At 38.4% G+C, this 26,317-nt stretch overlaps 1 protein-coding gene across 1 annotated transcript in view; it reads left to right on the top strand.

Moving 5' to 3' along the window:
* Window positions 1–2,592: 2,592 nt before the first annotated feature.
* Window positions 2,593–26,317, top strand: part of SUCLG2 (succinate-CoA ligase, GDP-forming, beta subunit) — a gene marked incomplete at its 5' end in the record, with an annotated part of 104,346 nt that continues 80,621 nt past the window's right edge. The window contains one exon of the mRNA XM_009074282.1: window positions 2,593–2,734. Coding sequence (XP_009072530.1) covers window positions 2,593–2,734 — 142 coding nt within the window. The remainder of the gene's footprint in view (window positions 2,735–26,317) is intronic.

The following is a 26,317-nucleotide window of genomic DNA, read 5'->3' as shown; positions in this document are numbered from 1 at the left end:
AATTATCTTCTTCCTTTCTGTGTTTCTCAGACCTGTCTGGTTCATCATTTATGAAGGAAATATTATCATAATCACAAAATTGTCCAATTTTTGTAAGAGAACAGACCCATCTCTGTATTATTACGTGTATCTGCACTGTATGGATGTGTGGTAAGATTTTTAACATCTCAGCAATGCAGTATCAATGTGGGAGAGTTTGGCATTTTTTGTGTTGGAAAACTGATATATCCCCAAAGCAACTGTAACATGCCAAGAGGGTGGTTGGGAACAAGAGGTCACTGCATGTTCCTGTTGGAGCTGTTGAACTTACTTTGCTCATAGATAGGCTGAGCTGAGTGAGGCACCTCAGCAGTGGCACTGGAGATGACCTTTCTTCATCAAACAGATGGAGCTTAGACTGCTTTTCTTGCTGTCATTTCTCTTCCCTATCTGTCACCTGTTCTGAGTTGTCACTGATGACTTTTTTAGGTGGTGACCCTTTGCAGTTCATATTATTTAAGAGATTCCTTAAAAGATTTTGTTACTTAAGCCTTGCTGGTTTGAAGTAGCAGTGGAGATGTCAGTTGGCACACTGTGCTGCATTGCAAATTCCTTGACTGTTTAATTCCTACCTGCATAGAAAATTTGAAAGTAAGTTGTGTTGAGAGAGGCTTTTGTCAAACAACAGCATCAAGTCTTCTGCAGAATGAAATTACCTGAATCTTTTTCTTCTTATTTATTCACTTTAGATCAGCTTAGTAATACATGTGAAACTGATTTATTGTTCTAAATTATGAATAAAAGCTGTTTTGAAGACTTATTTTTGCATTATAAAGCCAGTGACCAGAGTTTTATCAGCTCTATTACTGAGCTGTAGAAATTTTTGAATAAACCTAAAGGGTCCCTTTTGGACCCTTTGTGGAAATGATCCTGTAGTAATAATTGTTAGAGCCTAACAGATAACTTAGAATAGGGAAAACACAGTAAATGTCAACAGTTATGGAAGTGACTCTAAATTTTGACCCTACATTTGATGGCATTGCATAACTGTAATACCATATTGCCTGTGAGTAGCATGGAGGAACATAAATCATCCCGAGGTGTCTGTGTGATGTGTAGAATTGGAGATAGCCATGGAGCAATTTGACAACATGGCATTTCGTTCCTCTAAAATATGTTAATCAGGTTACAGATAGATGAAATTAAAACATGTCATTCTAAGCTATTTGTAACTGTTTAAGTTCTGTGGGAGTCACTTTTACAGAAAACATGCAGTTATATGCTGTAGAAGATGAGTTTGTGTTTTCTTTATGCATCAATCTTTTGTGCTGTGCTTCAAAGCGAAGAGAGCAGATGGGGGTTTGCTTTTGAGACAGCTCAGCATGTGAACCTCAAGCCTTGTGAAAGGGTGTGTGTTATTGAAAGACTAGCACGGAGGGGTTTTTATTTTCGGTATAAAGTTGCATTAGGATAATATTTTTTTTATCATGCTGTTCGAGATCAAAGTATTAGTATAGTAAATAATCCTCTTTGTCTAACATATCTAAATATATAGCAGCTGCTTGCATGCTGTGCTCCCTACTTCAGGAGAAACCAGGAATTGCTCGTGGCTGTCTGCCAGGAGGACAGCAGTTTGTCTCTCCATGAGGGAAGAGCATCTTTTGCTGGCACAGAATGGGATTATACCCTTGCCAGGAACCAGCTCCACCTTTGCCATTATACCCTTGCCAGGAGTCAGCTCCAGCTCCTTAATTATTGCTTTTGTCTCTAACAATTTAACCTGTGTGGAGAATGTGTCCCTTCTTAAAATCATTCAGTAAAGATCCTGTGATTTTTATAGTGTTTAGAATCAATGTTTACTGCCAAGACAAGCAGATGTGGTGTCTTTCTGTGTGTAAGGTTGTCATGTCATTGTATCCACATGTGTATATGTGCACACATGGGCATCAAAACTGGCATGTTGAGAATGGAAGGGAAATTCTTCTACAGCTGTTTTTGGCCTTGCATGGCTGATGTGGTTGTGCTTGAGTCCTCAGCAAAATGCACCAAGAAGTGCAACCAACTAAGCCTAGGTAACAGACCACTGAAAATACAGAGACTAGTATATTGTTTCCTACAAGGTGATGCTGAATCTGTATCAGTTGCTTTCCTTCTTAATGCCATAAATGCATAGAATCAGTAGAACTAATTTATAGGAAGGAATTATATGAAATGTTGTGTAAATAAGGATATTTAACATGAAACTGAAGTTGAAGGTAACAGCCTGTTACTATTTTTATAGCAGAGGATAACACAAAAAAGCCCCATAAATAGACTTTCGAGTTCAAGCCAAGTTTGCCAAGCTTCCTTGATATTAAATGCAAGACATGTTGTCTAGCCAAGTGAGCCTTGTGGAGCTTTTGCACAATATCTGTAGCTTTCACTGTACTTTGGATGCACAAATGTTAAGAAAAGGCACTTATGTAAATCAATACATATTTTACCTCTTCTCTAAGACAGTGTTGTTTAACTACTGGTTCAAGACCACCAGAAGGTGGAAGAGCTCAGTGGGCTGTCTCATCAACTGTTCTTAATGAGCATGATGTTATTTTCCCCTCTTGTTTTTTTTTCTAGACTGTTCAATTAACCCCCAGACGATGGCTGAACCTGCAGGAATACCAAAGCAAAAAAATAATGGCAGACCATGGGGTTACAGTTCAGAGATTCTTTGTAGCTGATTCTGCAAATGATGCCCTGGAGGCTGCTCACAGACTAAGTAAGTTGACTGATAATGGGAGGAATCTGCTTCACCTGATAGCAATCTGGAAAATAAATTGCTTTCTAATAAGTTGTACACAGTATTCAAATTGATGCTTATTGAAAAGGTTTGATATTTCATCCAGACCAGAAACACGTGCTTAATTTTTTATGAGAACAACAGTTCATAACAGCAATATTTAAACTTTATTTCTCAAATGTTTTCTATGCAGCATGTAACATGAGTTCTTTAATTAACATTATTTATGTAATGCTGAATAATTCAGGATATCAAGAACGGTTGCTGAGGAAAATTACTGGTTGCTGCATAGTTGATACACTTTAAGGAATTGAAATAATTGAACTCCTGTAAAAATGGGTTTTCAAACAAAAATGTGCTCTATTATAAAGCAACAGAAGAAAAAAGGTTATTGGACTCTCCATTTGAAAAGGTATTTACAGCCCATTTGGGCACAGTCTGCTTTGAGCTGGTGGGTTGGACAGACAACCTCCAGAGGTTCTTGCAGTCTCAACTATTCTGTCATTCTGTGAAGGAGTAAAATATGTACAAAAGTACTATATACATATGTATTTGTTCCGATGTGTGTTTGTCCTTATGAAGAGGAGAAAGCAAAGGTGAGTTGAGTGACCTACTGTGACAAAAGGACTTGACAGTGGCTTGGAGAGAAGACTCTACTGCTGGAGCTTCACTTTGGTTCTCTGACATCCTCATTTTAGTGCCGTGAACAGAAGATGATAATGTGGGTCAGAAATTAATGCATGTAATACCTTTTCTCTCGAAAAGAAATGCACTGAACAACCTTTGTCACCCAGTTCTACCTCTGAAAGAAGTTTCCTGCTTTTTAAAGTGAAGTAGTTCACATAGTTTTCCTCTTTGCATTTAGCTTTTGTTAATCTATCACACATCAAATGCCAGAGGCCAGACATTATTGTAGTCTAATTGTGTAGTAACAGGAAGAGGTTTTTGTGCTTTACATAATGCACAGGCCACTTAGTAAATGCATTTCAGTTTTGTACAATGGAAGGTGAATTAACACAACTTACTCATATCAAAGATCTCATCAGAGCTCAAGTAGCTGAATAGCATTAGCATAATGGCTTGTTCAAGCTCTGTAACATTATTAAGGTGATGCATTTCTCAGTGATCAAAACTTTCTGGTGACAACCACTATATTTGAAAATATATTGGAAACAAAAAATTGAATGTAACTGTTATGGTCATTTGGCAGTACGAAATGGAAAAGGCAGACACAAAGCAAAGCTCATAAAATTGGAAGGTTTCCTCGTGTCTGGATGTCTGAGGAAATCAAAAAATGCTAACTGAAGCTGTGGCAGGTTTATCACCAGGCTCACAGCACTTAACTCTCTCTTTGTGATTGAACTCATAAATGGATTGATCTGTCCAATAACTATTACTGTTCTTGATCTCTATAACTATTTGGAGAAATAAATTGTTTCACCAAAGGCAGTGAACCTCTTCTGGTTTGTGATGCCAGATTTCTTTTAAATAACCTCCATAAGCTGCTTGCTTTTCAAATCACAGAAATACTTGTCTATTAAAAAACCTCAACTGTCTCGAAATTTAAGTAATCAAAAGTAAAGTCTAAACCCAGGAAATATTTGCCCATGAAACTTTATCAGATCTGTTGTATTTTTATTGGGTTGGTTTGTTAACACTTTGGAAATGGGAAGTTGGTGGTACTTTTCTTCTCTTGATGTAGTTGCATTCAGCCGTGCTGCACGACTGAGCATTAAAGAATTGTGGTTTCTGGTGTGGAATCTGTATCATGTTGGAATGATTGACACTCCATTGATCCCCTAAATCATTAACAGCATCTTAGTAATCATTCTGATACTGTGCTGTCCTTGTACTTCTAACGTGAGCTTTGAAGACTAAGCATCAAGAACACCAGTTTTGCTAATGTGGTCATTGGAGTTCCAAGATTTCATCAGGTTTATCTTTACAATCCTTCAGACTTGTGGTGTCTCTGTCATTCAGGTTTATTTGCACAATTTGCAGCTGAATATGCAATCACACAAAGTGAAATGTTATGAGCAAAACAGAAAGCTTCAGCCTACAGGAGGCACAAAATATTGCAAAATAAAATAACCAGTGAAGGCAGTTTGGGGATGTTATTGACAGACAGGCATTCAGTAGTGAGAGATGGTGGGAGGCCAATCACTCCTGCCAAATCCTGCTCAAAAATCTGATGTTTTAGGTACTGTATGTCACTTTGCAGCTGTCCTTAACTTTTGCTTCTTCGAACAAGAAAGGATGCTTGCCAACTTATTTGAAAGATAAAAAGAGGATAAAGTTATCCTAACTCCAAAGTCAAAGGTTCAGTATTTTCCCTGGGGAAGGAAATTCTTTCTATAGACCTGTCATCATCCATACAGGAGCAACAAGATTTTTCCCTTGATAATCTTACAGCATTACATCACTCACGTGGGTCTGTGCATGTGATAAGGGGGTACAGATAAGGGGACAAATTCCTGCCATGGGAGTCTTTATGAAGCATGGAATTCACAAATTAATTTCACATTTTCACCAAGCAGTTCATGCTTGACAGAGCTATCTGCACTGCTGCGGGGTCTGTGCTCACCAGTTTTGCTATTGTTGGATTTCCTGTTGATGCAACATAAAGAGATGTGATTAGATAAGTTTTGCTGCTGTCTTCACTTGTCAGGAAGGTGTTAATGCATGTGTTCTTGAAAGGGTTTGGCTTTATCCAGCATCAGCAGTTTTGTTAGAGTTTGCTCATTTCCACTGTTGCTCTCTCTCTTTTTATTAATATGCACACGGAATGTTAATTTTCTCAGACTTTCAAAACTTACAACAGCACAAAAAGGCTTTCTGCAAGGAATTTTTAATGGAATTAAAGGATTGATTTGTTTGGTTTTGGTTTTTTTTTTCCTTCTAAGATAAGAATGGCAGATGTGAAGAAAATTAAAATGACATCACTAATATTGACTTCAAAAGAAGCTGTACACAATAAAGAATACAGAATTAGGCCCCAAGGAATTTATTGCCTTCTACGTGCTAAGCAATTTTCAGGTGTAACTCTTGTAGGGAAGGTGATGTTTACAGAATACCAAGAAATGCAGTCACAATAGTTTTCTGGTTTATGTTAAACCTCCTTGGTTTTCAAGTGAGGAAAGAAAAAGATGTGCTGTTTTGCTGCAACAGTATGGGGTTGATCTGTTCTCTGAAGAAACAGCCTGTAAACAGGTTCTTACAGTTCCACTGCAACTGTTCAGTAGAACAAACTGTTTAACAGAACTATTTGGGTGCAGAGTTTTTGACCTGAAATATAAAATCATTTGACTGTTTCTGCATTAACTCACAAGTCTTCTGATCTGATTCTGACTTAATTTAGGGCTTGTTTAGCCAGAGAAAGCATTTCCTTACTTGCTGTTCCTTTTCTTCATACTGTAATCCCAATATATGGAAAGAATCCTTATATATGCATCCGTATGCTCACACTGTCAAGGTATGTGCATTGCCATTGCATCATTTCAGGGTCCATCCTTTTCTCTGGGCTCCTCTAGTCAAAGCCCTTGAGTCTGCATCAGCTCATGTGCTGTTCTTTGAGTTCTGCCTGATGGAGAAGTTATTAAGGGACCCATCATTTTAAACTAGTAGGTGGACAAAGCTGAGAGGGATTGTAATTATACTGGAGGGTGTTACTATGCACTGTCAATTGGCTCTTTGAATCAGGAGAGAACTTACAGAGGTGCTTGGCAGTGCTGACAGTCCTAAATCAATGCTGGAAGCTTGGCATGTGTTTCTTTTTCAGGTTTTTAACAAAAGCAATAGAGTGCTGCCTGTTGCCACTTAGAGTGTTTCATTACATTTAGGAATCAGTCAGGTGCAGTGTTCACACTCTATCACAGAGAAATGCAATTGAATTGAGTGCAATGCTTTTATTCACTCTTCTTTTAAAAAAAATATAACAAAATATAGCCTCTGCATGTCCTATTTCTATTGCTTATGCATGAGGGAACTCATAAAATTCGGCTTTGGACTGAAGGCATGCTTTTTATATCAGGCTGGAGAGGTAAACATGTATTTTATAAAGAACAGAAAAGGTTTATTGAGGCATCTTTTCATGAGGTCATTTACCTGTCACCTATTATTCACCATTTTTTAGAATATTGAAAGAGTTCTCAGTCATGTGAGCACCAGTCTCCTTCCTCTCTCAGCTGCTGAGGGTTTTTGCCTTCCTGTGGCTGTTAAATGAAAGGGAAGGCTGCATTTTTAGATGCTGTTTTAGATCCCATATCTGCAAATTCATCTCTCCTATACAAGTTGTGAAAACCACTTGAAAGCAATTTGTGTTTAGAAGGGATCAAAAATTGACCTTTAGCTTGGTACTGTCCTTTTTGTCTAGATTATGAAGAATTTGTTGGTGATAATGCTGTCTGCATTTAATCTAAGCTTTTATGTTAGGAAAATGAAAAAGATCCTTGAACCTGACATTTCTGAGAATATTAGAAATGTGAATTTAGGTTCTTTTTTGTTACACCAGGTAGAGCTTTTTCTATGAGTATCCTGTACAGACCAACCCTCTGTAAAGTTGTATTTGAGTAGCTTATTTTACTCCTCAGTCTCTGAGTTTGTTGGTGACTTACCTGATCTTTTTTTACTGTCATCATGTGCTTTGCTTCCATGATTTAATTCCCTTTCTGTTTCTCTCCATCAGGACAGGTAGGAGAAGAATTGCCTCCTTCAGCATTTCTGGGATTTCCATAGTTCTTTCCATTGTATGGTTCACTGTGTAGTAATAATTTTTCACCTGTGCATAATGAGTTATTTCTCAAAAACCTCTACGTACTTAGTGGTTATAACTAGTTATTTTTTAGAGTCCCTCAGATTATGTTTCTCTGCATATGCTGAAAAAAAAATTACATGTTGTTGAAATAGCTTTCTATGGAGCTGTACACAGAGAACTTGCTGCTTGTTGAGGAACAGCTCTCCCATAAGTCCTCTTATTTTCTCTGACAGCTTTTATTAAAGTTCCTTATACTTAAATTATAGCTTTCTGAAGCGGTTCTTTCAGGCAAAATAACGCTGTAAGTTATTGACTAATATGATTCTATTCTCAAATGGCTAAGTATTTAGAAAACAACCTTTTAAATTTAATAGAAAACTAGTGGTGGATGAGCTGCCTTTGGACCACGTTCAGCATTACTGAGCATGAGGATTTCTCTATGCCACTTAGTAGCTTTTCAGTTAATGGATTTTGCCTTGTAGGAGTGGTGAAATCTAAGACTAGAGTGAATCTGCATTTTCCAGGCACTTCTCAGTAATAGCTGTTAATACTCTGTTATTTCCAGTCTTCATAGTCACCTCTTGAATGCATCCATTTCAAAGCTCCATGGAATTTGCCTAGCCTGTGGTTTTAATCTCTTTCTGTCCCTTGTTCAGATTCCTGTTGTTTCTTAGAGCCCTTTCCTCATCGTGTCTATTTGCTCTTGTTACTTCTCAACCCTTCTTCCACCTTATGAGTTCTGATTGAGAAAAAACTCTTTTTTTTTTTTTTTTGTGCTAAACAGTCAGTTATTACCCTGCTTAAAACAAATATTTGGCAGTTGTATACTGCAAAAAAAGCCACTGCAGGTTTGTGTGCATACTGGTGTTTTTTTGCTTGGTGAAGTGTTTTGCTCAGACCACAATTTGCTTGACATGGGAATCATAGAAACTGATGTGTCTGTGTATGATCAGGAAACACATAACGATGGCTAATAATTCTGTATTAGTTATTACCCTGCTTAAAACAAATATTTGGCAGTTGTATACTGCAAAAAAAGCCACTGCAGGTTTGTGTGCATACTGGTGTTTTTTTGCTTGGTGAAGTGTTTTGCTCAGACCACAATTTGCTTGACATGGGAATCATAGAAACTGATGTGTCTGTGTATGATCAGGAAACACATAACGATGGCTAATAATTCTGTATTTCATAGTAGAATGTTATGTTAAGGAGTTGGAATGGACCTTAAAGATCATCCAGCCTCAAATCCCTGCCCTGGGCAGGGACACCTCCCAACCAGAGCAGGTTGCTCAAGGCTTTTTCCAACCTGGTTTTGAACACTGCCATGGTTGGGGCATCTACAACCTCCCTGGGCAACCTGTGCCCGTGTCTCACCACCCTACAGGAAAAAACTTCTTCTTAATATCTCATCTAAATTTTCCCTCTTTGATGTACACATTGAAATGGTTGGATTTGGGGAAAAAATTCCAGGTTTAATTGTGGTGCCAACAATTTAAAAAAAATCTCCTGTCTGAAAATGATGGTGATTATAATTAACTAGAGTAAAAGTTATAAAGGCAACAACTTGTTTGTTAGAGTTAAATAATTCTTTGTGGGAGGTTTAATAATCAATATGTCAAGTGATCCAATATATTTACCCTATCTACTGCATGAAAAAGTCAGTCATGGAAAATCAGAGGAGTTAGGGAAGGTGTTAAAGGGTTGTATTCACCAAAACCTGTTTTCCTAGGGAGTCTGTTGGAAAATCCTGGTGAATTTGCTGTGATACAGCTATAGAGTGAACCAGCAATATAGTACCTATTCCATAGTAGCTCTTTTTATGGATGTTCTTCATTCCTTCTCACATTGCTTTTCGGTGCTTTAACTTAATCTGCCTTGGAAGCTAAACTGCACAAAGGCACAATTAAGGGTTTCCATTGGAGGATTTCACACATAATGGTTGTTGGCACTGCTGTGCCAGGACCTTTCCCCTGGCCATGAGCCCTAAAGTACTGCTGCTTTCTGCTCTTTGTGTGTGTGTGTTTTGTTTGGTTGGGTTTGAATCTTGTAATTCCTGCTTGTTCTCCTCCCCCTTCTTCCCTCCTCCTCCTGTGTTTCGTGCTAAGCAACTTTATTTCACAGAGGCAGCTGAGAAGTGGCAAACTTATAAGTGCAGCAATATTTCAGCAGTGCATTCTCCTTGGTAAACCCTGCAAGGGCTCTCTCACTTGGCTTTACTGCTTGTCTCCTTCTGCCTCTGCAGCTTAGCAATGTTTTTCCACAGAAGCCCTTGGCACCTGTGTGGAAACCAGGCAGCTGTCGAGCAACACACACAGTTGTTGGTAATGGGCACATGTGTTGCATTCTGCATGCCAGAAAAACAGGCAGGGAAACTTCCAGCTTCCCTAAGTGTGATTATGAGGTTTATTCTTTGTGAAACAAAATTAATGGAAGATTTTGTCCAAGCTCACCACTGGGGATTGTGTTGCATCAAGCTGAACTTTTCTGGTTCAAGTTACATTAGAAATTGTGGCTTTTTAGATATAGAAATTCTTTGCAGGACCTTCTGTCTCCAGAGGAGTTAGAGAAATAGTTAATTTCAAATGTGTTGTTATGGAAAACAAATAGTTTTGTTTTTCTTATCTGTTCCCTTTGTTAGAAAATGACACACCGAGTGTGAGTCAATAAATGCAAGCTGGAGACTGCTTACAGTAGTTGGGTATTTTATAACTATTCTTCGTCACCAAATGTCTTCATATTCCATAGATTTATAGTAATATGAGTAATGGTTCAGGGGCTAACAAATCAAAATCTCATTTCAGATGTTTGACACTAATGTTGAGCTGACTTATTGTTCTGTGTTAGATTTCTGATCAAATTACCAAAATAGCTACTTGAAAGTAACAACACAGAGTAAAAAAATATTCTAGAAATGGAGTACTGAATTTGAAATTCAATGTGTGCCATAGAGAGCATCATTTACAAATTTCAGTTGTGTCGAGTACATTAGTGGATTTTTGTTTAGGAAAGAAGGAGGTGACAGAAGCTCTAGTTCTTGATTCAGGAATTATATCAGGTGGTTAAAAGTGCAAAGTTTGACAAGGAAGGTACAAGATGACTGCTGGTATTTATTCCAGGCTTGTCACACCATATTTTATAGTTCTTCAAGGTAGTTTTGCAGCTGCAAAACAATAACCAGATGCATAATTGTGAAGCAGCTGCATGAAAATTTCATTTTTTTATGCATAAAGTCTGAACCATTAGACACACTTTTATGTATAAGGTATGAAATACTAAACAACAATGTTCTCTCTGTAGTACTAGCAGCTGTGTAAAGCAGGGAAATCACACCTTCTACACTCTCTAGATGCTCATCTGCTTCTAAATATTTGGGGGCTGATTACTGAAACCAACTGTCTATTTTTTCTTGTTTTTTATTTTACCTTGTTTGCTATTCTGGCTCTTACTGGGGTGTTTGTGATAAAGCACTTGCTTTGGTTTTAATTTGTAAAACTTTGTTCTAAAAATCTATGTGTGACACGAAAAAGTAACTTCTTTTTTTTCAAACCACCTGTATTTATAGCTGCTAGTTTTAATCTGAACACCACAGTGTATCTTCTCCTGGCAATGTCCTTTCCTGATGGAAGATAAATGAGTTGTGCTGCTTTTTTTCAGGATTCTTCCATCACTGACTGCATGTGTTCCAAGGCAGAACTGAACCCAAATTTTTCATTCCATACAAACTACAGCCCTGTTGAAAGAAATAGCAGCTTGTTTTGAACAATCATTTAGTTTGAGCAAACTATTTGGACCAAGGTATAAAACTGTAGTTGTTGTCCAGCAGCCACGTGGCACTTTCACTTGAGAAGTCTTCTCTTATTTCCCATGAAGCCAAATGTGTGTATTTATTTGGAGGAAATCTATGTGTTGGTAGTCATTGCAGCTCAGCAAAGATTGTAAATATTGTGGGTTTAACTTGTGCTGGAAAAGATCAGGCTCTCAGCTCTGTAGGTTTTTCTCTCTGGGTCTCATTACTGTGGCTGTGTTGGTGGGGTGATCTTTGGGGTGACACTCATCAGAAGAATCACACTTCTCTTTGCATGGTGCATGCAGGAGACATGGTTTGAGCATTAATTTTTAACTAGTGCTTATTAGTTAGAAACTTGAAATGAGATGACAAAACTTCTGAGCTTGGTGGGTCTGCACTGTGTAGTATTGCAACTCCTGTGTGATCAGTCCCAGGAGGTAATCCCATGTCTGGGGGTGTCAGAAACATAATTAATGCTTATTTCTGTAAAATGTGGGCCGGGAGGGGTTTAATTTAAATTTTATTTTTATGAAGGACTAGTAGAAAATCATATTCCATTGAATGAGAATAAAATTGAAGAGTGAATGGTATCTGTCCTAGGGCAGGAGAGTTTATAATTGATCCTATCATCATTTCCCTGACCTCCACTCGTGTCCCCCAGGTGACACAGGGCACAGCAGGAAGGTCCTGTTGGGAGTTAACCACTTTCTGTATAGAATTCAATAGGGGAAGTTTTATTTTTTTGAGTCTGTCAACTGTTTCCCTTAAATTTGTTAAACATTTTGCCTTTCCAGAGTAGATGGTGGTTTAGCCTGGGCTGTGATTGATGCATAAGGATATTAACTTGTATAATTGCTCTAAGACCACATGGTTTTGAGCCAAGCCTGGAATCTCACAGCCTTTCAACTCATGTGAAGCTCAGACTATACCCAGCATGCAGCCTCCATGCCACTATTCCCTTCCCCCTTTTTCTTCCCTCAGCCTCCTCCAGTCAATGAAATCATCTTAGCTGGTATTTTGCAAAGGTTAGTATGACTTGCAAGAGTTTGTTTTACCTTTAAAGATGGGAGTAATTTACAAGCTGAATACATCAGCAGTGGAGAAGTATGATCATAAGAGGCTGTGATTATTATTTTTTTTTTTTTTTTGGTAGATAATCCCTACCTAGAATGGTGGGGCAGTTTTTGAAGCTGAGGATGTTCTGACATTTCGTTAATCTGCTACTTCATGTTTGAGAAAGTGCTGTGAATTTTAAATATGTTTATCTACATTTCTTCAAATATTTGCGGTTTAAGAAAAGTAAAATATTTCAACACATTTATGAATAGGAAATGTGTCTTTGTAACTCTGCTGGATTCAACTGGAAGATATTATCTGACTCCCTGCATCACAGTATATTTTCAATGAGGCTCTAACCCTTGAGAATGTCATCTCAAAAAAACCAATATTTAGTGAGAATCGTGTCCAGGGTACTTCCAAAAGTTAGCTATGCTCTTATTTTAAGTGATTTTTTGTTTTATTAAGAAAAATCTGAGGTTGACAGTGGTACCTATGTGTGATATACTCTCCCCTGTCCTACAGTTAAAGTCAGCTTTTGTTTCCTGCATCATTATGGAGGAGAACATTTTTCTTGTGCCTCCCCTGGGCTTAGTTGGATTGCTCACCTGAGTAAGATGGATACAGCTATACTTCAGGCTATAAATCTTAAATATATTTATTGTTCTAAATGCTTAAGAACAGCCCCAGGATTTCTTTAGGAGGAGGAGAGAAAGGCAGGCAGGAAGTGTTTGCTGTATAAATAGTTAACTATAGAGAGTCACTGGGAAGATTCACCATTGCTGCACTGCACTTCCCTCTCTTCCCTGCCAAGTCTTATCCCTCTGTTTCTCCAGTTATTCATCTGTGTATTTTAGTAGTAGCTTTCCTAATCCTAGTATGTTTTGTGCCCCACTGAAGGTTATTGTCATAATTAGGCTGATACTGTTCCTGTCCTAGGAACACCCCCTCTTGTTCCTGTTGCCACAGAGAAATCTTTTACACAGGTTTTTGGTTCAGCTCATTAAATCTTCAGTGTGGGTGATTTTCTTATTGGCCTTTCCAAGTCTTGCCTTCAGTATCATACAGCTTTTGTTTGGGTATGTTGGAAGAAAAGTGGAACAAGAGAGACTTGAGGCTGATTCCTGCAAATTTAACTATCTTAGGAAAAACTATTCTGATGCAGTTTTCCCCCCCTATTAATACAGGCTTATGTCTCATGCTATAAAGTAATCTGCCATTTAAATATGGTGATTAATGTATGCTATAAATAACTTACTTATTTTATCCTTTGAGTGACATTCCTATTTGAAGTGCATATGCAGATAGTGTTTATTTAGTTGTGTCTTTGATCCATAAGAAGCCAAGTTAGATGCTTAAAGATGTGTTTGTATGGAAAAGCTATTTTTACAATTTTGCGATGAAAAAATTTCATGTGTTTTCATATTTTATGTTGTTGGTTTCCAAACTCAGACTCCTGTGTCTTTGAGTTTATTCAGCTTTGTGACTATTTTCACAGTTTTAATGTGATGGGTTCTGATTTATGGCTGGTTTTTATGTTGAGTTTTTGACATTTAGTGTCATTTAGAGATCAGAAATCCCTAAGCTGATGAGGAAACAAACCAGTCAACTTAAATATTAGAGAGAGATTTTTAAGGGCTAAGGTTCAGAGGTAAATTAGCAGGAGTTGTGTGTCACTGAAGACGTTTCCATGATGTCAGGTTTGTCAGTTGTGCAGAAAAAATGCAATTAGTACAGTTAACAGCAGGTAGGGCAATGTTAATTATATGTTCTCTTGTCTAGCTATGAATTGTTTTAGCTATTTAGAGCCCTCTTCTTTTGCATCTTATCAAGTAAATTATACCACAAGAGACTTTCTGAGAGTTAACTGTGGCCATTATTTACACAGATGTAATTTATACTGCCTCAAATATCAGTTCTGAACTTGACCTTATAGTGAGAAGGTTGGAGCAGAAGAAATGGCAGAAGCATGAACAGAACATCATGCCAAAATTTTGCCTTTAAAGAAATATTTCCCTATCTAATGCTTCAGTAAAATCTGGACCTATTTTCTGCAGCACAAAGAGAAGGAATAATCTGCTGTAACATTCTGTTCAGCACTTACCTCTTCTAATTCGTAAACCAGGCAGACACGATTAAGTGACTCTGTGCAGGAGCTGAGAAGTGACTTTTACAATGTGGTGAAACAACTTACTGACCTTAAGTTAATGAAATATTAACCAGTTCTTAACAGTTGTCAGGATGTCAGAGAGCATCTGGTTTTGAGGATTCATGGGAAGGGCCATTGGGATGGTGCTTATTGGTCATTTAAATCGCAGACCAGCTCAACCCACAAACTCAGCTGTTGTACAGGTGTGGTCATGTGTTGCTGACAAGTTCAGCACATATTTGATTCACAGTCCTGTTCTGAGCTGAGAAGGTGCTGAACAACAGTGTGCATGAAGGATATGACTGTTTGAGACATGACCTGTTATGTTAGATCCCTTATAGGTTCAGCATAGGTTCAAAACTCTTAAATCAGCTGCTGCGTGTTCTCATGCTTTGCAAACACAGTTGGTGTTTATTCCAACTTTACATTTTTACCCAGAAAAATTCCTTTTTTATGGGAGTAATTGAGAAAGCTCCAAAATCCACAGTTTGATACAACTGTTCTCTCACTGTGATGTTTAGACTGTGCAAATTCATTAAAGTATGTAGAGTTCAGGTTCCAAGCACAATACTTGACTTCAAAGTCCCCTCAGAGCTCAGCTTGCAGGAAGCCTAAATCAAACAGCTTTGCTGGTTTCCACATCATATTGAGGTGCATCCTCTCCTGTAAATGTTGATTGCCAAACCAGAAGCAAATGCCTCTCTGTTGCTTTTATATTCATTTTCTTAGACTAATTTATTGCCACAAAACCTGTAAAACATGAAGTTTAGCTGTAATGTATATAGAATCATAGAATCAGCCAGGTTGGAAAAGGCCTCCAATATCATCAAGTCCAATCCTACCATGGTTACTAGACCATGGCACTAAGTGCCACATCCAGTCTCATATCTTTGCAGCTGCAGTGGTGATTGGATCTTGAGATAGAAATGCTAAGCTGACAGAACTGGTGAGTAGGATGTTTGTATTCCCTCCAAGGAGTAGGAAAGGGCTGCTGTGTGAGGAAGGTATATAGATTTCCAAATAACCAGTTTAGCACTACTAATAAGGGAGACTTGTGCCATGTGCCTTGTCTATGTACCTGTACTGCTCTCCATCTCATAATCAGATACAAAGTGCCTTATTGGATACTAGAATTTGGTTGTATCCTCCCTTCTCTTTGCAAGTTCTAATCATGTATCTTAAGGAGAATCAGAGATTGCATTCCTTGGATTCAAGCTCAGCAGTTGCTATAGCCTGTATGGTCATAATTACACAGAACTTGCTATGCTGTCCAAAAAACTGTTCTGAGCAGAGTCCTGTGTGACCAATCAACTGCTGAATGGATTCAAATGAAATGCTTGGGCAAAGCTGTGTAAACCTGTTCAAGATCACAGAAAAAGAGGCATTGGAAAGACTCTAGCAGTCAAGGGAAGCACTGGGAAACCTGCAAAAGGCAGGAGCTTCTCATGCTTTTCAGTGAGCATCTGTGTGTCCTCAGCTTTCCTGTGGGGTTCAAGGGCAGCTCAGCAGTTTGTAGGCGAAGATTTCTTCAAGGACTTCATAAACTTTCTTGCAGATAACCCAGGGAATTTGTGGCCCATGAGTACCAATGACACCTGTAGGTGTTAGAGATTGTTTTTGTTTTCTGCCAATATCAACACTTTGTTCTGAAACACAAGGTGTGACAGCAATCAGAGAAATTCATTCATAAATTCAATAATTTTGGTCTCACAGTGTGCTAAAATGTGTATTTAGTAGTAATAATTAGCCTATTAGAGCATACAATATTTCTGATTTGATGATTGACTCTTATATGATATGGAATATAATTTATTTTGCTTTAGAAGTCATGGCTTTTTCTGGTGACTCAACTGTGTTCTTAAAAGGTAGCAAAGGTAGTCTTCAGTGAGGCATGGGCAAATCCTGTAGCACCTGAGATTGTACAGTTGTTCTGGTGGGTTTATTTGTATTTTAATGCCATTTAAAAGTGAGTAAAATCAAAGGCTTTTCTACTCTCTAGTGTTTCTCACTGTAACCATATAGCCCTGTAACATGGTAGTGCTATCATTAGCCACAGACCATCATCTTTGTTCTGTCTGCAGAACAGAGTTCTGGTGTGAAAAGGAGAACCAAGAACTGGTATCTAAAGTCCCTAACAGGTATTATGTATAGTTAGCTCAGATGACCAGGGGCCAGTGGGGGAAAAAAGAACCAATTTGAAAAGAGTGAGGAAGCAAAAAAACATAAAAATAAACATCATATTCCTCCCAAAAAAGAGCTCCAACAAAGAACAGCCCTAGACCAGAATGAAACTGGATGTGGCACTTAGTGCCATGGTCTAGTAATGGCAGTAGGGTTGGACTTACTGATCTTTGAGGTCTCTTCCAACCAGGTTGATTCTATGATTCTATGAAACCATCAACCTTAGGACCCAGAAGAGCATTGGAGGGATGAGCATAGCCCAGGAAAAGAGAAAGAAATAGCTTTATACCAGTTTTAACTGGATTATTATTGAAGCTTCTTCACATTCAGGCATTTCTTCTTGTTCTATAACAAGTAAATCTGGACTAAAAAGAAATTATTCCATTGTTAAGGTTATGGATAAATTTGCAATAGATTCCTGGCATTATATGTATCTAAATATGTAAACTGCATTTTCTCTTGGCCCATTAACAAGGTTTTGAGTGTGGCATTGCTAGTGGAGTAGGTTTGTGCAAACACCTAACAAGTATGACCACTGCTTCCCTGCAGCTCAGTCCCTGTGACTCCAGAAGGTTGGTGAGATGGATGTGCCTCCCTGCAGGAGGCCAATATTTGGATTTTTAAACACATTCCCCCCTTTTTTGTTATGAAACCTCAGTCAGTACACTGAGAACGTTCCTCTCTTGGAAATATTTTTTTACAAGAACAAAAAGACAGTTTCTTTTGTATACAGAGAAAGAAATAGGCTTATGTGCAGAAGTGAAGGATCTTAAATAAAACATTGTCCTTTTTCTGCTTTAGTTCAACTGGGAAAATCAATTTTTGGTTCCTCAACTGCAAAGAAAGATCAAAAGGAAAAACTGACAATCTAAACAAAGGGCAAGGTGATGTGGGCTGCTCGCACTCCTGTTCCCTGGTGTGCTTCATACAGGCACTTTTCCAAGCAGAATATATTTACAGAAGAATCAAGGGTATATTTTTTTTTATCTCTGAATCAACCATGTTGGGACTAAAAGTGACCTGAATATAAAAGTAAAAAAAAAAATTTAAAAAATGCTACTTTATATTAATTTTCTGGAGTTCTTTGGTGCTAATCTAGGCAACAGTTCTCAGATGTGTCAGGTCCCTCATCACAGAATATTTGTGTTTTAAAGAATTGTCATTGATTTTACTTGACTGGCAAAGCTGGTGCTTTGCTTAAAGCATGTTATGTAATGCAAGGGAAAAAATACATTTATTCTTGCTTAAATGCCTGCCAGATACATATTTAAATCTTCACAGAAAAACTTATTTGAGTCACTGTGGAGGGAAACTTTATGGAGATTGGCTTTTCTGCTTTGTATTGATTCCTATTTTTATCTTTAATAAATAAAACATGGTTTATTGTTATAAGCTCATATTTACAAGAGGAGGAGATTAAAGTGTCAGCATGAAAAACAGTGTGAAAACTTTAAAACACACAAATGAAATGCCATCCCACACTGAAAAACAACTTGGAAGAGCTTTTATGAAGTGTATTAGTTATCATAGAATCATAGAATTTAAGGGTTGGAATGGACCTTACAGATCATTTAATCCCAACCCCCTACCCTGGGCAGGGACACCTCCTCACTAGATCAGGTTGCTCAAGGCACAATGATATTCTGCATCAATCTGAAAGGTTGAAAATCATTATACAAGTATTTGATTTTAATGTATTTCCACTTTTTGGAGAGAAATATTGTTTAACTTTTGTAACCATACTAAATGTGAATTCAATGGATATTATAAAATCCACAGGCTGCATCTGACTCAAGGCACATCTCTGCAGGGAAATGTTTTTGTCTGTATGTTTTGTATCAGTGTGTTTGGGTCTTTACCCATGCAGGCAGAATGCATTTACATTTGGGACTCTGCTTTGGCATGTCTTGGCATGGTAGAGATGCAAATAACGATGTACAGAATGCTCATTTCAAATACAGATGGTCTGAAGTTTCCAAACCAGAAATTGTAGTTGGCAGCTCTGGGACACTTTGGAGCATGAGATGTTTTCAGGGAAGGCTACTCTGCACTGTCCTGTTGGAAAAACAGAACCTTTAGAAAGTGCTTCCAAATGATTGTCACAAATGACAAGTGATTCAAAAAGTTGAGGCCTGTGATTTTTGATCAAGGCTTTCTCAAGCACTGAGAGCCTCCAATACCACCTCCTCCTAGTTATGCATGTCCAAGAAGAGCTTTGAAAGCAAATCCACTGATTTTTAGACCTGAAATTCATATGCCTGTGCAACAGCTTTGTGAAGCTGATGTCACCATTGCATAATCAATAAAAATATGTCTGTGTGTTTGATCCATGTAGATTTTGAGCTACTTCAGACTACTTGTGGGTTGTTTATTGTGATGTTTAATCTTAACTTGTGATGACAAATACTGTTCTGAATTAGGTGAGTGGTTAGAAGCAATGCAGAAGAACTATTACGATGGTAACGAAATGTGCTTGATTTTGTAACTGTGCTCATTTGAAAGCTTTTTCTTTCTTTGTCTGTTCACTTAATTCATTGTGTAACAGGGTAGTTCTTGGGAGATGTTGACAGAAAACTGGCAGCTCTGCCTGCTCAGTCTGCAGTGCCATGAAAGTGTCATTGTGGTACTTTATCACTTCTCTCCTTAGACAGGAGAGCAGAAGTTCATTGTAGCTCTCTGCTGAAAGGAATCCACTCTTCATTTTCCCTTTTATTTCTTGTCTTGCTTCTTCTTTCATTAGCTAGGACAGTTGAGAGCTTTATGAAAAGCTTATTGCATGGAGCATACATGACTGATCTGGGTGGCCAAGGTCAGAGCCTCAGATGTCTTGTTCTCTCCATCAACACCTTTTCTGCATTGCTGGCTGGAGCTTCTCTCCAGAGCTGCCCTGGACAGAGCTATGAAACAACCCACTCCTAGGGGAAATTACTTTATTTCACACGATGGTTCTGGTTCATCACTTATACTCTTCTCATGCTGCCAGGTCCCTTGTCCCTCTCCAGTTTTCCTGAGTTACAAGCACAGTGACAATGCTCTGCCCTGGGAGTGAGGGACCTTTATGCCTTGTTCTGTCTTCTTGTTTGGCCTCTGAGGGTAACATACAGCCTGTCTTGAAGGGTGGAGGACTTACTTTTACACAAGTCGTTGTTCTATGGCATACTGGGATTTTGTTTAAACCTCTTTGCCTCCTAATGTTTCCTGTGCTGAAAACTCTGGAAATTGTTGCTATTTCAACTTTGCTGCAGGCTGCAAGTGAGTAGGACCTGCCCTCAGCTTAGTTGCTGCTGCTTAAAAATTCCTTTAGCAAATGCAGACTTGGTTCTGCAAACATCAGCTAAGGTGTTGTCAGAAAAACAGTTTGGTGTTAGTCAGTCGAAAGACAAGACCTGATTGTAGATGTTCAGTTTCGGTGGTAATAAAGTAAAAGATAATTATTGTGTATGTTATCTGATTTTATTTCTTGTGTATCCACTGTGTTTGGCTATAAAACCCTAGTCCAGGGGCTGTGCATCCAGCTTGCTTTGAAGAAAAATCTATTCATATCAGAACAGCTATGTTTGTGATGAATTTGAAGTCTTCTCTTGTGAAACAAAGGAATTTGTATATAAAAAAAAAAAAAAGATTGTGTTAAAAAAGAATGTGCCCCAAAAGAAAATAAGGAATGGTGTAGGTTCATGCAGATTTGTTTAGGACATGTGTTAGTGTTTCTTGGGGGGAAAAATGGGAGAACTATGAGTATGGTTGATAATTACTGCAATATCCTTAAGCAACAGTCAGTGATTGTTCTTAGAATTGTCACGTTGGGATAAATGACTCTACACCAAGATGTGCAATTTTGCTCTCAGTGTTTTGTAAAGGTAAAATGTTCATTTGCATTATTTGTTGAGAGTTAAAACATCGATGAGGCTTATGCTGTCACTAATGCTCAAAGAGGAACCTTCAACCTCCTTTTAGTTAACATTTGGGTTTTCTAAGGTAGAACCATTTTTTAATTTTGATTGTGGAATTGTTCAAACTCAACCACTGGGATTATATTACTCTTTTATGCTTGGGACTCAGTTACCCATCACAAAGAGTGTTACTGATTCTGGCTTTGCCCTGTAAGAAGACAAACCAGGATTTGAGTTCTCTTCCCTCTGTCCCCAGCCAGATAACTTGTTACAGTAAGGCTCTTAAGAGAAGGGTGCAAAGTTCTATATCCAGGGTGAATCAGTTCATAAATTCAAACCTCAGAATTACCTTGTAGGATGCACATTTTCCCATGGCTTTATTGGATAGCTACAACTGGAAATATGAAACACAGTTGTTTCTTTGTGTAGCCTTAATCAGCTAATTAGTTACAGGCCTCTTAAGATCTTCTGAAAACACTTAAATTTATCCCCTGTTAATTAAGGAAAATTTGCACTTAAGTGGGGTTACTTAGGAAATTGTTTACTTTCAGCCTGCATCTCTTTTCTCTAGCAAAATGTGGTGTTTTAGTTTAAATACCTAAAGAACTTTTCAAAGCAATTCTGAAAGGCAAAATGGACAAGTGGTTCCACCAATCTTTGAGGCAGTGTATCCTGCTAAAGGCTGTAACTGTTTTCTGCTAAGGAAGCATCTGTGGAGACCTATTCTGCTTCCAAGTTGCTGCCAAATACTTTCTCCTATTGTGTGTCATGTTCTAACTTAGATTGAATTGTGTAGACCATGCTGCAAGTTGTTGAAAATCTAAAGCAAATGCCAGCATGAAATACCAAGGAAAGAAAATGCTAGCAGTGGACTGTGTGAGTTGAATCACCCCTAATGCAGATGTACAGTTTGCACCAACTGATATATAGAGATAGATGCAAAAATATGCCAAACTCTACCCATCAGTGACTTCCAGTATTGGACAGCAGCAAAATCAGTTATCCCAGGTGCTTCTAAAGAAATTTCTCCCCTTAAACATGTTTATTCCAAAAAGAAAAGTCCAATGAGGCAAGTAGCCTTGTTATTTCTTTTACAGTGAGAGACTCTAAGAGTTTATGTAAGTTCAAGTACTCAGACAGGACTCTGAGATCGAATTGCTCTACAATCAGCACATACACAAGATGCAGTAAAGGACAGGCAGGAAGAAGATGTCTGTTCCAGGGGCATTTAGAGCAGCAGCTTAAGTTTCTTTGATCTGGAGTAGGTTAGTTTCTCAGCTGCAGCTTCATGCCTATGTTGGGTAGTGTGAATTCTCACTCCCTGTGACTAAGCTCTGCCTAGTACTTATGGCTGGGCAGGAACCAACCCGTTAGCAAATCCCTGGAGTAGCTAAAGGTGAAGAGTATCAGAATCACAACATAAATTGTGCTACACAGATCTCCATCCAAGCTGTTGTTGTGAAGTTCTACTTCTAGGAGAAAGATCTTAATTGTGGTCTTTGGGGCATGCACTGTGTTAATTGTAACATCCAGGGGCTGGCATAGACCAGAAATGTGTGAATGGGGAAAAGGCTGAGGAACTGAGCATCCTAGACATAATGCAGACATTCCAAAGCTTAATTTCCTTTATATCATCCCAGCCATATGTATTTTTATGGGCTTTTTTTTAGTGCCTAAAGATTAGAAAATAACTTTTAATTGTTATTTATGAAGCACCATATGGCTTTCTGTAATTTTGGCTTCTTGTGGAATGAGGAAAATGAAATTAATAGGAAATCACACTCAGAAATCTATTATTAACAGCTTGTCCAGTGTCCTCATTCAGAGCATGTTGTAGCTGCATATAATAACAAGCAACTCCTTATAAACCCACAGAGAAAAGTGGCAGAGAGAGGCCAAGCCAAGAAGAGAAGCTGTGTACATTAGTACTGGGCATGGCCATGAATGGTTCAGCTAGCAATCAATGGGTTAAAATCAAGGATACAACATGTATTTTGACAGCTGCTTTACAGTGTGATAGAAATCATTAATATTTTCTTCTGGGTTCACAAATTCGAGGCTCATGTCAGGCTAAAAGTCTCTCATCCCATTTTTTCAATATCGTTTCGCAAGTAGAAATTTGTTTGGTCTCCCCAACTAAGTTGTTCAAAGTTCTGTTTCCTTTTGTGGCTTATGTTCAGTGAGTCATGGGAACAATTTAAACCTCAATTTTTTCTTCTCTTAACCTCTCCTATCGTGCAGTGAGTCTTCAGAGCTGAAGCTGTAAAGTTTGCATTATCTTGCTTCCACCAAACATTCACAATTGAAGACTTCTAATACAATGGTGTTAAAAAGAAGAAATCACCAAGATGAAAGACTGCAAAAATTACCAAGCTATGAAAAGCACAGCAGGACTTTTTTTTTCCCCCCACCCTTATCTGGAACATTCCCTAAATTGCCTTTCTCCAACATTTTTGAAAAGTGCCTGCAGATGGTGTGATAGTAAGAAAACTATCCGAGAACAAAAAAGAAATCTAGAAAAAATAACTAAAGGAAGTTATTTGTCTTAGAAGGCTAATTAATATTGGCAGGGCTGCATTGTTAGGGATGTGTTGTGAATGGTTTTGTGTTGAATGTCTTGGTGTACCACGTGTGAGTGAAATAATGTTGGAGGGTGAGTCGTTTTATGAAGCTGTAAAAAACAATGTAGTTCAGGTAATACAGATTTGAAACTTGATGTTTGAAGCAAATATTTTTTTGTGCGTTGAATCTAAATTCACCGGCGCATCATTGATCAGTGAGAAGGCCTTTTTATGGCATAATTAAGTGTGAAATATTGAATTAAATATTAATAGATTTTTATAATGGGTCTCCTCTTAACCTTTTTCCAATATTAGATTATTTTGGCAATTGCTTCTATTTCACATATGTGATGAGTAAACAAAAACAAGAGGAGGCTGATAGTGCATCCTCTCCCTTGTTAGTTGGGCTTAGTGTTTACTGGTGTTTTCTGACATTAAGTTATAAACAGTTGTACTTACCAGTTGCCAGAGGACTAAAATATTTCTTATTCTATTTAATGCAGTACGGTTTTTTTATGAAATGAAAAGCTAGATACCATGAAATCTAACATCAGTAATCCTTAGAAAGATTTTAAGCAAACTGTGCAGGAAAATATCTCCAGGAATAAATATGGTGGTTGTTTGGGTTATAGTGCTTCTCTGCTTTAAATAGATATTTCTCCATTTATTTTAGTATTCCATTGTCTCTTGTCATCTTAAAACGTTTATGTGGTGAGTTTTCTCTGTTTCAAACTTGGATAGCTCTGTTGACTTGATCTGGAGCTCAGGAAATGAATGGCTCTTATCCAGAATCTTCAATTAGTTAACCTCCACTTGACAAGAATGAAACATCAGAACCAATTCTGATAGTTTCCTTCTTCTTGGTTTTTCTTTTCACTCTGGGTAAAATTCAGTGCTGCTCCAGATGGCCAGAGCCATACCTGTTCATCACTTTAGTCCCACTTATGTCTGCAAAAGATCTTAAATGTCACATAGCCTTGTCCAATCCCTTAGCATAGCATCCCAGTTACTACATTTTACTTCTCCATCTGGCTTTTACACCTGCTATCAGCTGGCTGTGAGAAGCCATGCTGGAAAAAGATTGTTTCTTTAAATTGAGATAATGTTTATTTTCATTGTGGAGTCTTGATTTTCTTCTTCAAATAGAAAATGGCTCAGTAAATGAGACTACATCTCAGTGGTAAATACTGTAGTCTTAAAAATGTCCTCTTTAAAGTATGTAATTTCTGTCTGCAAGCAGTGCAGAAGGTTTGAAGGGTGTTGTTGGTGTTGGTCATTGGTCGTGGGGAGGGAGAAGTTGGGTGTTGTGTTTTGGTTTTGGCAGGGGGTAACAAATCAATGTCTTGCTTCAAATTCAGGGCCAGGAATCAAGGGCATATATAGCATAGCAGCTCCAAAAAAAAGAAAAAAATGCTTTCCAACTTTCTGTCTTTAGCACTACTGAGGCAGACATAAATTCTTCTATGTGATCATTTTCCCATCCAGATGTTTCCCAGATAATGACCAGTCTAGCATGATTCTCTTCAGATGCTCAATAAATTATCTCAGCAATGCATTGAAAACTTTGTACTTAATTCCACTGAATAAGTTGGATAATGAATCAGGCTACATGAGGACATTGCAGTACTGCTGGGCTTAATTCAGTTCAAAATACTGCCAGATTTGCTCTCCTTTTCCATGTCTTTAGTTTTTGGTGTGGATTGATTTATTTATGTACAGCAAAATTATGAGCAGCAAAATATGTGGTAGCTAATGCAGCTCCTTCACAATGGAACAAAAACTGAGGGACACAAACTAGAGTGGAACTGTATAATGGGAACTGTCTCTAGGAGGAAAATGTTAATTTTGCTAAAATTGTAAATTTTCGGCTAAGAGCTGTTCAGTATTTTCATTGCTTTGGGTAAAAATGCAAACTGTAGAAGAGATTTAGGTTTGGAGCTTTATTAAGAAATTCTTCATGAAATGTGTCAAAGTTCCACTCGGGGAAATATTTATGCAGGCTCCCAACTGCCAAGCTGGCATTAGTGTGTGCTTAAAATTAAGCAGATAACTACCTGTTTGATGAAAGCATCAGTATTGTGACACTGCAAATTATTGCAAAGGGGAGAACTGACCACTTGGTGTTGAGTGCCATGGAAGCAGAGACGTCCTCTGAGGTGGGCAGTGCATGGGCACCTGTCAGGTCACTTTGACCCAGCATTTACAAAGCAGTAAGAGATGATTAAACCATTTGAAGGGACTTAGTCTTGGCCTAATATTGGCAAACTTGCACAGTATTGTGACACTGCAAATTATTGCAAAGGGGAGAACTGACCACTTGGTGTTGAGTGCCATGGAAGCAGAGACGTCCTCTGAGGTGGGCAGTGCATGGGCACCTGTCAGGTCACTTTGACCCAGCATTTACAAAGCAGTAAGAGATGATTAAACCATTTGAAGGGACTTAGTCTTGGCCTAATATTGGCAAACTTGCAGAATTTAGGGCTGTTCAGCCTGGAGAAGACTGAGTTGAGTGGAGAACTCATAGCAACTTTTCAATACCTGAAAGGGCTACAAGGAGCTGGAGGGGGACTCTGTGTTAGGAACTGCAGTGATAGGACGAGGGGTAAAGGGTTCAGACTGAAGGAGGGGAAGTCTAGGTTGGATGTGAGAAAAAAGTGTTTTGCTCTAAGGATGGTGAGACACTGGCACAGGTTGCCCAGGGAGGCTGTGGCTGCCCCAACCCTGGTGGTGTTCAAGGCCAGAATGGATGAGCCTTGAGCAACCTGATCTAGTGAGGAGGTGTCCCTGCCCATGGCAGGGGGTTGGGACTAGATGATGTGTAAGGTCCATTCCAACCCCTAAATTCTATGATTCTATGATAAGTTGGGTCTAAAGTTGCTCCACATACAGATTCCTCCCTTGGAGCATGTGGCCTGTTTCTCCTGCTTCCAAAGGCTGTTGGTTGTGTGCCCAGACCTCGTGTCCTCTACATTTCTTTTAGCTTTGCCCTCTCCTTCAATGTATATATTTTTAAGGATCTTGCTGGGCATAATCTAGGTCTGTGTGTAAAGCCTGTGCTTGGCAAAGGACTAATGATCAAGTCTGTACTTGAACAAAGTTCAGCTGTCACATGGATCACCTCATGAATTTATTATCACTATGGTGGTAACGTTGCAGTTGTTTTTACTCTCTGCATGTTCACTTGC

Source organism: Acanthisitta chloris, unplaced genomic scaffold (genome assembly GCF_000695815.1).
Source record: "Acanthisitta chloris isolate BGI_N310 unplaced genomic scaffold, ASM69581v1 scaffold1355, whole genome shotgun sequence".
Taxonomy (NCBI): Eukaryota; Metazoa; Chordata; class Aves; order Passeriformes; family Acanthisittidae; genus Acanthisitta; species Acanthisitta chloris.
The sequence above is the reverse complement of the archived record's forward strand: the minus strand, read 5'-3'. Positions and strand labels throughout refer to the sequence as shown.